This window comes from Haplochromis burtoni, unplaced genomic scaffold (assembly GCF_018398535.1).
Source record: "Haplochromis burtoni strain Fernald_Lab_line unplaced genomic scaffold, NCSU_Asbu1 Contig_5, whole genome shotgun sequence".
Taxonomy (NCBI): Eukaryota; Metazoa; Chordata; class Actinopteri; order Cichliformes; family Cichlidae; genus Haplochromis; species Haplochromis burtoni.
The window spans coordinates 5,184,129-5,200,233 of record NW_024582366.1 but is presented as its reverse complement, the minus strand read 5'-3'; the positions used below and the strand labels follow the sequence as shown (position 1 = coordinate 5,200,233).

The 16,105-nt window shown below is 40.1% G+C and overlaps 1 protein-coding gene across 16 annotated transcripts in view; it reads left to right on the top strand.

Annotated features, from left to right (window-relative positions):
- ptprsa (protein tyrosine phosphatase receptor type Sa) overlaps window positions 1-8,365 on the top strand; it is a 232,428-nt gene extending 224,063 nt beyond the window's left edge. For all 16 annotated transcript variants that reach the window (XM_042222769.1, XM_005920890.2, XM_042222779.1 and 13 more), the window contains 3 exons: window positions 700-854; window positions 3,410-3,545; window positions 3,963-8,365. In XM_042222769.1, coding sequence (XP_042078703.1) covers window positions 700-854; window positions 3,410-3,545; window positions 3,963-4,031 — 360 coding nt within the window. In that variant the 3' untranslated portion in view covers window positions 4,032-8,365. The remainder of the gene's footprint in view (window positions 1-699; window positions 855-3,409; window positions 3,546-3,962) is intronic.
- Window positions 8,366-16,105: the final 7,740 nt, after the last annotated feature.

Below are 16,105 nucleotides of genomic sequence, written 5' to 3'. Positions count from 1 at the left end.
TTCTTCAAGTTTGTCTTTAATGTTCACCAGGACCCAAGGTCACTGTGACCTCTCTCAGCCATAGCTTAAGAATTCATACGCTAATAATGACAACATTTCAAGCTGCTGTCTAATAGAATAAAATGATAAAATGATGACATTTTATATCCAAAAAGGTCACAATTTTACTCCAGTATCAAAATGTTCTGCAAAAACACTTTTCTAGCCATTATTCAGCACAATAACTCAAAAAGAGAGAGAAGGGGAGATTGTAACCATATTTCACATTTGGTTCCCTGCTGGATTGGTCACACTGATTATGGATGCCCGTCTTAAACTTTTAGTTCTGTCAGAATCACTTTTCTCAGCCACACGTGTGAACAAATGTTCTTGCATTTATCTCTTATTGAACCTACGCGACAATTCGATGGACGCACAGCAGAGAAGGACAAAAACAAGGCTTTACAAATTCAAGTCAAATCGATTTCAATCTCTAGCAAGTGACAACCTTTGTCTAGACCCTCAATTCAGCTGGAGAGACAAAGCAGAAACATGCTTGCATACAACCAACAGGGGATCCTTCTGTTAGTAGTGCATTTATTCTGCATAGAGTTGGTGGAAGGATACTGATACTGTGGAATTGTTGGTGGGAACTGTCGCCATTTAAGATAACCTTAAATGTATCTTTGCTGCTCACCTCATTTTCTCTCTGTTTTGCAGGATGGCCAGTCCAGAACAGTAAGGCAGTTCCAGTTTACTGATTGGCCAGAGCAAGGCGTGCCCAAATCGGGGGAAGGATTCATTGATTTTATTGGCCAGGTGCATAAAACCAAGGAGCAGTTTGGGCAGGATGGCCCAATCTCTGTCCACTGCAGGTAATGTTGTCATGTGCATTATATGGCTTGTATATTTTATTTTATATTAATAATTGTTTTCCTAAAAGGAGATGAGTTGTCGCCTGCTTTGCCTCAAACCGGTCTCTAAAGACATTCTTCTCTTCTTGAAAGCGATATGTCTCAAGACGAGATTAAATCTCTTCTTAAGATGGTTATTGTTTTGCAGCAGAGCTCCTCCTAAGGCGCAGCGCTAACAACATCCCTCTTCTCCTCTTTGCCAAGCGCAGTGCACTACCTCAGCACCTCCACGGGCCCTTCTCTTTCATAATTGATAAGCCTCAGATGTGGCTTGGCATTTGCAAGGAGAAGACATATGAAATGATACAGCCATTCTTTTGGGGGTTTTACGATCACTGCGTGGTGCATTTTTATCACCTCCGGTGTAGTTTCCAAGGTAACTTTCACCATTAACTCGAGATGCTGTATTACAGGTAGTAATTGATATTTGGTAGTGGTCACCAGCAGAACGTCAGATTATTAATATTCATAACCCTGAGTGGGATCCGTCTGAATGACTTGTTATTCTCAGTAGCCAAATGAGGACAATCTTCACGGCTTTGGTTCTGTATACGCTGCGAGACTAGCAAAGACGGAATGTATGTCTCGTATATGATCTCCGACACACTTTTTTTAAACATTTGATTGGCATTCAGCTCCAAGGATACAAATGGGCGAACACTAATAATTCCCTTGCTGTCTCTTAAAAATACTTTACCTTTGGAGCAGAATAGGTGTCACTTTTGCGCCCCATTTCTACTGCAGAGGCGCCATGACATCATCGAATGTAGCATAACGTCCTTTGGATTAAAAAGCAATGATGTCACCAGCCATCAAATGACCCTCTGGGAGTTGTCTCGGACTTGTGTCAGGCTAGCACCACTAAGACTGAGTTATTCTACCCCTCTGTGAAGCCTTTATGGGAGTGCTGTCCTTAAAGTGAAAGGCCTGGTTATTGCAGGACTGGAGTAATGCACAAGAAAGCAGACAGAGGCTGCATTTAGCACCTAAATAAGTGATGCATCTCATCAAATGCGGTCCTGATTTTGAGGCGTGCGCACGAGTAAACACAGCAAAGTGTTTTATGTCATTAGAGTTCAATGATATTAATCAGGGAATCATTTTGCACCGATGTGTATCTCGAGTAGTTGAGTAGTAATAGTTGTTGGCTGCATTATCTGTCGGGACTCTAGCTACCTCCTTTCCCATCTAATCATTGTAGCCCTCTCAACTTTCTCCATCCCTCCTCATTCAGGCTTAGTCGTTTCCGAGAGTAGAGCTTATAGCTTCCTTTTCTCTTACTCTTTCGTCTTCTGTCACCCGCCTACCCCGTTCGTCAACTGCCTGTCTGTTTCTTAATCCTCGCTCTCTCTCGCTTCCTCTCGGTCCATCCATTCTCCTGCACCTCTTTTCTTTTATTCTTCTCCCTTCCTCCTCAGCGTCTATCTAATAGACCCACATGCTTTTTGTCATTAATTGCCTGATTACTTCCTGTGAATGGGGACACCAAATCCTCTCAGTCTGCAGCGGCTCGGCGAGCCTTCAGATTTGGAGAGTCGATCTTCCTGGGGAGTGGGAGAGGTTGAAAGAGAGTGAGAGAGAAAGAGAGAGAGGGGGGAGCTCTGAGTGAGTTTAAGAGCCCATGTGACAGTCTGTGACTGACTCCCATGAAGAGGCTTTGGGTGGGTTGAGAGATACTGCAGTGTGGGGGTGATTAGGCTCCTGTTTTTTTTTTCATTTAATGGCGTCAAACAATACCAAGTCATCTTTTGTCTCAAGTGCGCCGTTTTCCTCCAGCAGACACACGCAAACTTGTCAACAAACTCACGCACAAGTCAAAAAAGTGTCTCCCAGCAGCCGTCACTTCCACTCTCCATTCAGACAAAATAGCATCAGAGGCTGGAAGAAGCCCAAATAAATCTGTTGTCATATCAATTATTGTTCCATTGGTGAAGTGGAAGTCATTTCACAGCAAAGCAGCTTAGAGAGGCAGCTCTCAAGTATTTCAGGATCTGAGTTAAGACTCGGGCTGTATTTCTGGAGAGCAGCAGAAGGCTGAGTTTTTCGACACATGGGAGGAGGGACTTAATGAGACAAAATGTTTGCTTGGTCGCTTGTGTGCGACTCGAAATGTGCGCCTATGTGTCCTTGGGCTTGTGTGCGTGTGTGTGTGTGTGTGTGTGTGTGTGTGTGTGTGTGTGTGTGTGTGTGTGTGTGTGTGTGTGTTAGACAAGAATGTGGCCACAATATGTAAGTGGATTCACGAGGTTCTCACATGCAAATTGCCTCCTTTGCTAGTGTCACTGGTGTTTTACCGTGGAGCAGAATGTCCAGCTGTGGAAGTTTGCTTCCTCTAAGTGGTTAGAGCTTCCAGTGTGCAAAGTATTTTTAGATCTTTGCAGTCACTGTCCCCCACAAAATGCTGCATGCGACACGAGAGAAAGGTGCAATTTACAAAGGCACCATTCACTCGCTGTGTGCACAGGGCGTGCTTTACATCTTTCTGAATACACTTTTTTCTCTTTTTGTGTTTGCAGTGCTGGCGTGGGCAGGACCGGAGTCTTTATCACCCTTAGCATCGTCCTGGAAAGGATGCGTTATGAAGGTGTGGTTGATATCTTCCAAACGGTGAAGATGCTCCGAACACAGAGGCCAGCTATGGTCCAAACTGAGGTGAGAAATCACAGAGTCACACACAATAACATACACTGCTCCTCATTTGGATAGACTTGTGGAATTTTAAAAGACCACCAATAAGTTAGCAACGCTCTATTAAACCACTTTTGGGTGGGTGTCTTCACCCCCATAAGGTCTATTATTGGTTTTCTGGTCTTCCTGTGTGAAAATGGGTAAATGCAACATCAAGTTTTTGTATTTAGCAAAAAAATTTTGCTCATGCCAATCTAGGCTTTCTACTTAGGTATAGGATCTATAGAATGATCTTGTCAGGACATGCGCTGCCTCAGCAAATTGCGAAATTTACTGCAAGTTGAAATTGTCTGAAAATTGTAATCTCTCATGTCATTAAACTCCTGGGGAGGTGTTCTAATGCAATTTGTTATGCGTCTGTCTGTTTTTTTCCCTCCACAGGATGAGTATCAATTCTGCTATCACGCAGCTCTGGAGTACTTAGGAAGCTTTGATCACTATGCAACGTAAAAAGCCATCTCCCCCCCTCCCCCTCCTCTGAATCCTGTTGCCCCCCCACCCCCACCTCAACAGCCTCTTGAGCCATAGGAACTAAAATTTAAAACGACAGCAAACAACCACATCGCCACCGCCAATTCAGCCACATCAACCAGGATCTCCTAGATTTATTTTTTTTTTAAGACAACACCCGGTCCAACCAGTTCAGAGTCCAATTTGACTTTTCAAATATGCCACAAGGAAACACAAGAAAATTGTCCATCATCTCAAGAAAAGAAGATCCTCGGCAGGGGAGGAACCAGATGCTGTGGCTCAAGATGTGGGGCGGGTTTTGATCAAAGTGTCAGACTGCTTACCTTACCTCAAGTGTTTCAATGTGGAGGACATTGTAAACATTCGTGGACGTTTCTCTTCTCAAAAAATATCTTCGTGACACAACAGTAACAAGCGACAGATGACGAAGGAAAAGGAAGGCAAAAAAAATACAAATAAAAATGTAAAAAACACTGAGAAGCAGATGGATGTAGCCAAGACTTGGTGACTATCTTGTTTTTTGATATGCTCGGGTGTAAAAGGGGTTCAAGTATTTCCATCAACACAGTGTGTGAGTAATATTGTGAGAAATGAAGAAACTGGTTGCCTGCATAAAAGATTTATCAAGCTGTACAAAAAAAGTGAAACAAAATAAACAGAAAAGGACAAGTTCACTCACATTCGGCACCAAATCCTTCAAGAAAACCTAAAGTTTTTACAGTATTTTGTGTGGGATAACACTCGACTATTAAAGCGACTTCTTCTCGAGCACTAAGAGCTAAAAGAAGACACTTTTTGGTTTTCTTACAGTTGTGAGGATGAAAACAGCGACACATTTCTTAAAATGTGCTAATTGCATCAGTTGTGAATTCGTGTGAAATCAGTATCCTCAGCCAGGTAATCGCAGGAATGTTGCAACACGCCAGTATATTAACAGTGCAAAGATCAGTCACCGGATAAAAGTCTCGCCTGCTGCACGAAGCCTCCGCCGCGTCGTCTTGCGTGCAGCCAAGGTGAGACAAGCGGCAGCCGTGTCCCGTGATTTTTCTTTCTTTCTTCTGTTTTTTTAACAATCGCTCCTGTCTTTGGAACCACTACATTGTGGGGCTGCGGTTTCAACATCCACGGTTTTGAACAAGAGATAAACCTGGTGGGGGGGGAAGGCTTTGGAACAAAAATGGAACAACCAAACAAGGATTGCCGCAAAAGTGAGGGCTCTCTTTGTGTACAGTGACCAACGCTCATCGTCATCCTCCAGAACTTTGTCTAATGAGGAATTATCTCGTTTTTCTCGTTTTTTTTTATTATTATGATTTTCTGTCAAAACCAAACATGCTGCTTATCTCGTGTACGCTGTACGTGTGACTTTGGAAGGAGAGGAAACTGATGAATCAAAGATGCCATCTCTGATAACTGGCATGACTGAAAGCGCATCCACTTGACGTCATCATCCACGCCTCCTTTTCCCCTCCCTCTCGCCCAGCCTCCTCTATAATCATCTATATCATTGTATAAGACGCTCAAGTGGCAAAGGCCTGCTGCAGTTACCAAGCTGCACATTAATGTGGTTGAAAAATTGGCCTTTAGTTCCACTGTTTGTGTGTTTTGGTGACAGGTGGATACATTTAAACAAAAAACAAAAACCAAAAAAAAAACAGATGCTTTGGTATTTGCCCTCCGTTTTCAAGGTGATGTCTCTGTGGGTGACACAGCCAGACCAAGGAGCCATGATGGATCTCGACGCTGTGACGCGTTCCTGAAACTCTCCAGTACAAGTTACTTGCACATCCCCAAACGAAAAAAAGATTAACTTTAAACGTATTACCCCCGCCAACCCCTCCCTACTCTCCCCGAACAACTGCAGGTCGACACACTAGTGTATGTTGTGATTTAAAAAGAAAAATCAAGCTTTTGAGATCACCGGGTTTTCATTTCGAGAACAGCGCTTTGGTATACGCGAGCGTTACGGATCCCGCGCAGGTTTCCGGTGGGTGTGCACAAAAGCCGGAGCGATGGACAGAACTGTGTGTAATCTTTTCTTATTTCCAAAAAAGCCTTATTGTTACTGTAACATTACGAAAACATTAATGTTGTATTATGACGACTTATTTTACACTACATAGTTGACTTTTTATTATGTTTTTGGTTGTTTTGTTTTTTTCAGTTTAGTTTTCTAACAGATGTTGTATCATTTTTTAAAATTAGCAGGAAAAGAGAAAAGCTTATCTGTTCATATTATGTTTAAAGACATTCTATTTTTTCACTGTAGAAATGTTAAGTATAACATGGCTGTGTGCTTGTGCGCATATATGTATGCATTCATGTGTACTGCGCACTCACACATTCATATATATTTAAATGCAGAATATGAAGATATATCCAAACCTTAGTATGAATTATATGTTTCTCCTCATCATCTTTTTTGTTTTTTAAACATGTCAGTTCTCATGCTTGAAAATATGATTTTATTTCATTTTGTTTTTCTTTGTGTGTGTGGTTTTTTTAATATATACATACATATATATATATAAATATATAATCTTAGAGACCTTGTGTGTTTCTTAATGGAAGGTGAGGGAAGCACTATGCCTGAATCCTCTGCCTCCACTCACCATTGCTCTTCTACCTGAGGGTAGAACCTGTGCCGATGAGGAGATGCCATTTTTTATTTCTATTTTTTATTTTTTTGTCGTTTTTTCTTTTTCTTTTGAGCAACTGTTGATGAAGTGATCTACAAAATATCAATCAAATATTTCAAAACTGACGATTTTTTTCTTACCTATATAGGACCAACTTGACGAACTGTATCTTGTATGATCATGGTCAGGCTATGACCCTCGCAGTTTAAGAAAATCCTCTTCAAGTTCTCTTTTCTTTTTTTTTCTTTTTCAGACATAATGTGGCCATTCATTTTGTTAGATATCCACTATGATCTAGAGTATACCTGTAAATAAACAAATATATAGATTATATGTATTTGTATCATTTGACCTCAAGATCTCATACTTTAGGTGGGGACAGAAATACAAAAATCAAAGTCCTTCTCACATCCTGGTGGTTGTAGAGCCTGCTTTCTGAAACCTCTCTTCTCCAGTCCTTCCTCCCTGGTCTTTAATTACCACTCACTTTTCTTCTGACTTTAATTTCCCCTGCTAGCAGTTGAAATGGGAAACATGCCAGCCTCTGTTCTCATACCTATAGCCTCAAACAGAGCACGAAATCAGCACCAGTGATCTGCTGGTATAATTTGACCAAGCCTGGGAGGTTAGTTCTTTCTGTCAACTATTTGAATTGCTAATCAATCATTATTTCAAGGACCTGTTACATTCTTATTCTAGGTGAAAGACAGAGTGGAGCAACTAAAGGGTGTTTTTGAAAAAGAAATATTGTCTTAAAATAATTCTCAAACAAAGGATTAATCACAAAGGTGTAAATTCTTAAAGCCACAGCTACGGTAAAAACGCTGGAGGCATCCTTCATTCCTTAACACTTTCCACAAAACCCCCAGAAGATGTGCAACTGTTCAACTCCCTAAAATGCCAAGGTGTTAATCCATAAATATATCATTAGCTGAGGAGCAAATACAGCTATGCTAAAGGCCAGACATGGTTCAGTTCCAAGATGACACGTTGATTTATTGTCTCCCCGGTGCATTTTTTTTAAGCCTGGAACAGAACCATACTGTTTTTTCTTTGGTTTTTGTTTTTGTCTTTGACCATGCTTCATTTTGGGATGCAGAAAGAAATCAGGACTCAGTGAAAGATAGCAGAGTGATGCAACCAAGGAAAGACTGAGACAACCAAAAACGTGCTGCAAATTCACATTTCCAGCATGTCATTTCTGAACAGTGGGAACCTTGAGATGTTTCATAATGAACTCAAAGCCTAAGATGAAAGACTCTGGAATTCAGTGAGGCTGATGAGAAAGGGCCCAGGCCAAAACTGAAACCATGGAAGTCTTTCAAAGCTTGTGCAATGTGTTACGTTTTTTTTTTTTTTGACTTAATGTGAAGATGTTAGGCTTTTGAAAACAAACCGCCAAATTTGCAGGAGTATGTTGAATATTTCAGGGGAAGAGGGGAAATAACAAAAGATGAACCCTAACTTAATCAATTAATCAAAATAACAGAACGTATACAGTACGACAAATTGGAAAAAATAAAAAACAACCCAAATTCAGAAAAATACTTTTTTTGTATGAGGGCCAAGTGCTATCACTTTCAAACTGTTACTTCTAACTGAAACAATAATTGGTTTAAAGCCACTGTGTATGTAGATATGTTGACTTTGTATTAAAGAAATGTTGTCTGAAAATCATTTTGCATGTGTTTCTTGCTGGTAAGATTGGTTACAGCATGGATATCTCTCCTCCTGTCTGATTGTCTGCCTACAGTATTTCCCCATCTGTTAATATGCAAATTTCTGGTGAGAGTTATTTAGCTATGATACTTGAAGTACATCAGCACTTACTTTGCGCATCATACATCAGACTGGAACTTGCACTGAAAAAAAAATCTGTTCTATAGGACGAGTGATGAAACTCACAGATGGTGCGCATCGTTTGTTGATAGATGGCTTGATTAGCTTCCTCCTATATTTATCCACCAGCCTCTCTGCAAACACATCCCAGTGTGTCCTTAAGCTCCTCTTCAAGCTTGATAAATGCCATGCAGACAGGCTGATATTGGTGCAGAGGTAAACCCTTACCTAGTGGTATTTACTCTCTAATCTGTCCTCTTTGGGTATCGGCTAACCTCGAAGTGATGCTTCTGGAAATCAAAGGGTGTGTTGGTCCCAGACCTGACTCTGTTTGCCTTAAAGATATTGCTTTAGATTACAACCTGCAAATTGCAGCGTGTGCTTTTTTGGTATTTGCACGGTATCCCTAAAATATTTGTAACAATAACTATAGCGAGACAAAAAAGGGAAGAACAAAGAGGTTGGGGAATGAGGGGGTAGCTAGGATTCATTTTTCAACATTTTTTCTCATTTTGTTTTTGTTTTTTAATCTTTTTTTCCCCCTGAGGAGTAGGAATGACGAATCTCAGAGGTAATGGGAGTGAATTAGTTGCAAATTCTACAGGATGCCATGTGTAGTGTGTATTTTATTTTATATATATGATGAATTTCAGAAGCAGTAGCATGCACAGTGTATAGTCATCTGCATTTTTTGTGCATTAAAGCAATCTCTAATGACTTTTTCAAGATAACGATACTGTAAATATTTAGAATACATAAACTGTATTTATATTTTAATTTTATACTTTATATTTTAAGCCTTGTATATATTCCTTTGTGTCCACCTGTAACTAGAAATGTGTTGGTTGTTGGGTTTTTTACACTGAGCTATAGATCTAAACTTCAATGAGTTTACAACTGTGAGCTATCAGAGTGTTTCAAATTGGCAAAAATCTGCCTCTCCTAAGACTTTGCTCTTCACGCCATGTTGGATTCACCTGTAAATTAGATGCCGCTGCATCATCATCTCACCCTGTGACAGCCACTAAAGCATTGTCATTTATTAAATGGTAATGTACGCAGATTGACAACCCGCTTCAAGGATGATGTTACTAATTGTGCGCCGGAAGAGCTGCTGCAGTCCATCCCTTTCTAATAGTGGCGAGCCAGCAGACCAAGTGTGAGGGTAGGCAAGGAAGTGAATTAGGGTGGCGATTATGCAGTGATTCAGACAGCAGCTCATTAGGACCCAGCTAAGCAAGCAATCAACGAATCGATGTGACAGTGGACCCAAAAGCCACAGAAATTTGTAATAAATGGCAAAGCGATAAATTGGATTATCCACAGCCCCGTGGCCAAGCTCTTTCTGTTGCAAATGACAAATCAATCCAATCATGCCACGAAAAAAGCTAAAGAACCACAAAAACGGGAGGGAGGGCCTCGAGTTGCACCGGCTGTGGAGGTTATCTGTCTGTCAGATGCGTCTTGTTAAGGTTGTAGTTTTCCAGAGGTCATTTCTGTGTGATATTCAGGGCTCTAAAAAATTCATGGCCAGCCATTAGGTGTTTATGACCACCTTTTATAACTGGAGATTTAGTGACATTTGAACTTGTGCCAGAGCAGTAAAGGTGTCAGAGGGCTGCCATGCCACATGCCTGCTGAACCAACAGGACGAAGGCAGAGCTGCTTTCAGATGTTAAGGATGTAAAAGAGCAGAAAAGGAGAAATAATTAATAAAAATGAGGCAGCAGCAGGATCCCGTCTTAACTCTGTTTCATTTCTTGTATTGTAAGCACAAGAGATGGATCTGCTCCATCAACCTGTCAAATCATCACCGCTGAATGCCACGACCATGACTGGAGTGCTGGATGAAGAAACACTGACATGACATTGATGGACAAAGATGAGCAGATAGATGAGTTATAAACATTAAACCTGTTCAAACATGTCAGCACACAGCTGGCACCAGTTTCATGGAAAGATACGAAAACATCACACGTCAAATATTGTATTAAATAAACCAGTATTTTTGTCAAAGGACTTTGCTGCCATCTGCAGGATAATATAAGATGGCACCATCTGGATAACACTAAAGAGCTGTTTCCATTCAATTAAATCAGAGATCCACATTGATAGATGGTGGATTGGAATGTATTGTCCTCTCCAGAGGCTTTCTCTATGCTAACTAGACCATTATGAGCTGCTGCTTAGAAATAACTTGCTCTATTTTAAACGCATCTACATGTGGGATCCGTGCATTCATACAAATACTAACAGTTTTAGTTGCATATATAGTATTCTACCATGCAGCAAGATCGTTATACACCTGAAACACAAAAAGTCTGGAGTGCGAATTGAGCAGGGACCCCCGTGCACAAGCGCTCATACTCGGCGCCCTTCCTGTTAAAAGTGTGTTTGAGCGTCTGCCAGCAGTAAACGGTGGCATTTCAAAATTGTGGTGCGACATGACTCCTGTGTTTATGGCCTCGTGCTGTTATTTCCTATAATCTGTCTTACGTTCCCTGGTTCCTTTCTGCCTCTCTGTGTGCAGGCAGGGCTCTTCCACTGACTGATTGCTGCTATTAAAAAAGCAAGCAGCGGGGATACTGTCTTGGTTTCCTTCTTCCTTTTGCAGTTTTATTTCTCAGTCTCATCCACCAGTTCTATTTTGTCATCTCGCTACACTCTTAGGTCTCAACAGTCATCTGCTATTCCAATTTTATTTTAAAACAGTGGCCCCTGGCCTTGCCTAATGGCCTGTCCAAGGTTGTTGGGGGAACCTTTTATCTTTGAAAGCTATTTGATTTTTAACTTTGAATAAAATATCAAGGTTGATCATTAGTGAATGTCCTAACTCATTTAAAATATCACATTTTGTTTCCAGTTGATGAAGTCCCACAAAAAAGAGAAATAATAACTATATTGGACCCCGCCAGACGAGACTAATTAAAAAAAAAAAACTGGCAGCAATAGGATTGCTTATTTTCCATTTTAATTAGCCGATAAAAAAAAAAAAAGACATTTTTTTGATTCCAAAAAGACTGGTTTTCACAAAATAGCAGTTTCAATCCATTTGATGGCATGCTTGAATCCCCAGTTTGCTCAGTTAGAGAAGTATGATTTAAACCTTGTTTCTTAATTCAGCGTTCTGGAAAAGGTTGAGAAGCCTGGTTTCAAAACATATTTGAAAAGCAAACAAAAAAGCTAAACTTTCTCATAAATATTGCACACAGAACAGCACATCCTCTTTCAAATTTTGCTTCTTGGATCTGGAATGATTCTTAAATGGGGCATTTAATCCAGTGTACACAATGGGAAGTGGCTTTGACACAGCGTCTAAACAGAAAGTCACATATTTCTTCTTGGATTTTTTTTCCAAAATATACCCAAACAAGGACAAGGAATGTCTCTGGTATAAATTTGTGATAGGTCATCATTTGGTGCTGACTTTGAAATACTTCTTTGAAAACTTCAAGAGCAGTAAACATGAGAATCTTCAAACTTTGCCTCGTGTCTGCTTTCCTAACAATGTTTCTAAAAACTCATTTGGACTCTGGTCTCAAATGTCAGCTAAAGCACTCAGTTCAAAATATGCTCAGTACTGTGGAGACAGATAATGGTTCTGTAATGGGAAACACAACATAAGAATGATGGCTTCCAGAAAAAAACAAAACAAGCATTCTGCGGTGCTCTACAGTGAATTTTCCATTAATGATTAAGGACACATGAAACCGTCTGCAATGGAACCATTAAAGCTTCCTTGTAAACATGTCCATCTGAACATAATAAACTTACATTCCAGCAGAGTGAGAGGCAGAGAAAATGAGTTCAGGATGAAAAATGAAGATGTGTTACAATTGTAGTTCGAGGAATACAGGCGGGAACTTCTAGCCGAGCTCTACGAGTTGGACTTCTCATCCGAGTGAATCTCAGATTTGCATAACGTAATCACTCAGCCGTCCCAGTCTGGCCCACAAATATGAGCACCGATAAAAAGAGGGCGTTCACTAACCACTGCATCGACTGAAGTTCACCACATAATGACAGGGCGCACCGCCTGTGTCTTTTATGTCATCATTATAGGTTTAGAGTAAGTCGGTATGTTTGCTACCGCTGATGCTAAAAGCTTAGGTCTCATATAATTCGGTGTCCATCCTCTGACCCTGCTAGTGTGGTAATTAACATAAAAGGTGGTGCACGGTTTCATTGCATGAAAGTGCTTCCTGTTTGGGGCTGAATTCTTTAAGTAGTCTTCAGGAATAGTTCCCCAGGCTTCTTGAAGGACATTCAAAGCTCTTGTTCTGCATTTGGCTGCCTCTGATAGATGACGATCTCACACTGCTTCAGTGTTAAGGTCGAGGCTCCGGGGAGACCAAACCAAGACTAATAGTGTTCAGTTGTGTCTATTTCTATCCAGGTATGCTTTAACTGCACTGTCAGTGTGTTTGGGATCAGCCCCACACCATGGCAGAGCTTCACTGTGTTTTACAGATGGCTATAGACGCTCACTGCTGTACTTCATTCCTGACCTCCTCCATACAGCACACAGTGATGATGATTTATACTCCATAAGCTTTGTTGGCACTAGTTTTCTGTCTGCTTTCGTCATATCTCAACTTTTTCTCTTCCTTAAGAACGGCTTCTTGACAGCCACCCATCCACTGAGACCATTTTTGATGATACTTCAGTGAGCAATCAACTGAAGAGTCAAATGCATCTCTCAGAGCCTGAGTCAGTTCTTTGCTGGATTTTTTTTTTTCAGACTTGGAGGACATGACTTTTAGGGACCGTTCCTGTGCTGTGGATAGTTTTTGGCCTCCCACTTCTTCTTTTGTACTTCACTTGTCCAGTTTCCTCAATTTTTAAAAAATACAAGTTTTTGGCTAATAGCTCTTTCGGAATCACCTCATCTACAAAGAGCTTCATTTCATCCCAAAAGTTTCATCCCTTGATTTGCTCCTTTTTCTAAGCTTGAAATTGAAGTGGGAAGTGGCTTAACAAAACAAATTTTAAAAAATGCATTTCTCTGAAAATGGTCAAGTACAAGGGCCGATTTGAAAAAGAATGAGAAAGCAGCGAATGTCTCAAAAAAACAAAGCATTGAGATCTGTTACACAAAATTGCTTTAAAAATTGCAAAAGAGTCTGGCTCCTTGGAAGAAGACATGAAGGGTGGCTCCAGACTTCTGCACTGCACTGTAAAAGTCCTAAAAACAGATCTAGTGTGCAAATAAGAGTCAGACAGGCTGTAGGTTCCAGTTTTCATTGTATTTCAAATAAAAACAAACCCAAGCGCATTTGCAACATTCTTGATAACTCAGCAGAGTGGAGTGCTATTGGCCATATATCATGTGAGGTCTCATTCCTAAAGAGTCGAGCACAACTTCCTCCCCCAGTGACCATGTGGACTTCTGTGACACATCAGCTGCTTAACTGTGGCCTGCATGATACCACTGAACTATAAGAGCGTGGGATTATGTTTGGGGAAACATAATGAACAGCTTTCCTTGCATACAGAGATAGAAGTACTGTATAAAATTATGTTATTTAACTGAGAAGTTGAGCCATTATTTTAAAGTAAGTGCAACAGCAACTTAAGGCATTTCGAACTTAATTGTTTTTGTCTGCCAGTTGTTTGGTTTCAGGACATAGAACTAAATAAACCTGAGAGGGAAGGACTAATTGGAGCATTGTCACGAAAGGCTTCAGGTTCAGATATCGAGTTCAATCAGCAGCATTTTACTGATTCAGCAACAATTCAGTGAAATCTTCTTCACTCCGAGGCTGTTTCTCATTTGTATATTAGTTCGTTTTTGGGAAATAACCCAAATAAACTACCTCGTTTCCAATTTGCTACATAAGTATGTATCACTATGTATCCACTCACCATTCAGTATAATATCTACTCCAAGTATTAATTATCTCACATTTTATTAAATGTGTCACATATTTAGTCTTTTTGAGTAATAACTTTATTTCTTAGTATTGGAAGTTTCCCAGTACAAGCGGGATGAATCACACTTTTCACCTTGAGGAATTATCCACTTCTGTTCAGACATGCCTACACAGAATGATGGGAATGAAGTTAGAGGAGACCTTTGTTTTTTAATATGTTTTCCAAGTTGTGCTTGTAACACGAAGGAGATCAGAAGAAACCACTTGCAACTCTCAGGCATTTTGGGGGACAATGCCTTGTCATATGTAATGTCGCTTCATCTCGGGATTTCAGGAACAGAGCAAATTCACTGTGTCATTTCTGCGGCATCCATGAAAACATTTGCTACAGGTATGACCTTTGGCTAAGTTCAGGCAAAGTTTAGTTGGCTGTTTTCTGGGGTAGCTTTCATGCCCTGGATCGTTTTCTCTACTCAGCTTGTTAGGCTAAGAGCAAAACAACACGCTTAGGGGCTAGAGTTCTGGGATGGATGCATGTCAGCGAAGAAATGGATATGTGTGCGTGCTCGCATGTAAGTTTGATTTACATTGTTCATCCAAAGACAAACTGAACATTAGCTGCTTTCCATTGAGCTAACAAACTCGTTTCATTTACCTCTGATAGTTAAAGGGCTCTTTTTTTGCAGCTTAAGACATACACTTAAGTTGACCTACATACAAAGCAGTTGGTGGTCTAGCTCATCTTAGTAGATATTAAATAATATATTTACTGTTAAAAAATTAAAAATGAGAAAAACCATACCATGAGACGTAGTTGCAAATGTACAAAAGTTTTGTCATTTGTTTATTTGCAGAAACAGATAATGACAAATACTAATGCCCTTTAATCCTGGTATAAGCTCTGAAACCAAAGAAGAGGTGTGAAATGAAAGTGAATGGCGTGACTGCAATGCAGCATCACTTAATTCACACAGGTGCTGTTTACCCACGTTACACAGAATATACATTTCTCTCAGTTGCCAGAAATATAATGAATAAACATAAATGCAATATCTGAAACTGCACAACTAACTTGGTGGGAACAAAAGTTAAGAGATCCTCTTTATTTGGTCTTTAGGTCTCGGAATTTGTACATTCATTATCATATGAATTCAGCAACAGCAGTGATTTATGATTTTTTTTTGCAATATGAATCTTGAATATCAAACTTACATTATTATCTTGCTGAAGAATATGCTGATCAATATTTAATCATTGTGATTTGAAGAATTAAAGAATTTAAAATATTTTTAAATACTTTGCAGGCATTTCATGTAGGTCTACATATTGCTGTTTGCAGTATGTGCTTGTCTCAAATAAATAAATCAGCACCGTGGGAGGAATATGTGAATGCAAGTGAGCATATTTCTGTGTGTATGTTTGAGAGTGAGTAGTATAAAAGATGCAGGAGAGAGTGAGAAAAAGTATATTTGTGTTTTTGTGAGAGTTGGAAAAAAATTGCGTTAGGGGAGATAAAAGACTCGGTGCCAATTTTCCTACTATGGTCACACTTGCATAATGTTGAGGGAATCGCACAGAATCCTTTTAAGGTGTCAGCCAGAGTGGAGTATAACATCATTTACTGGAAAATTATGCACTCTCACACACACACACACACACACACACACACACACACACACACACACACACACACACACACACA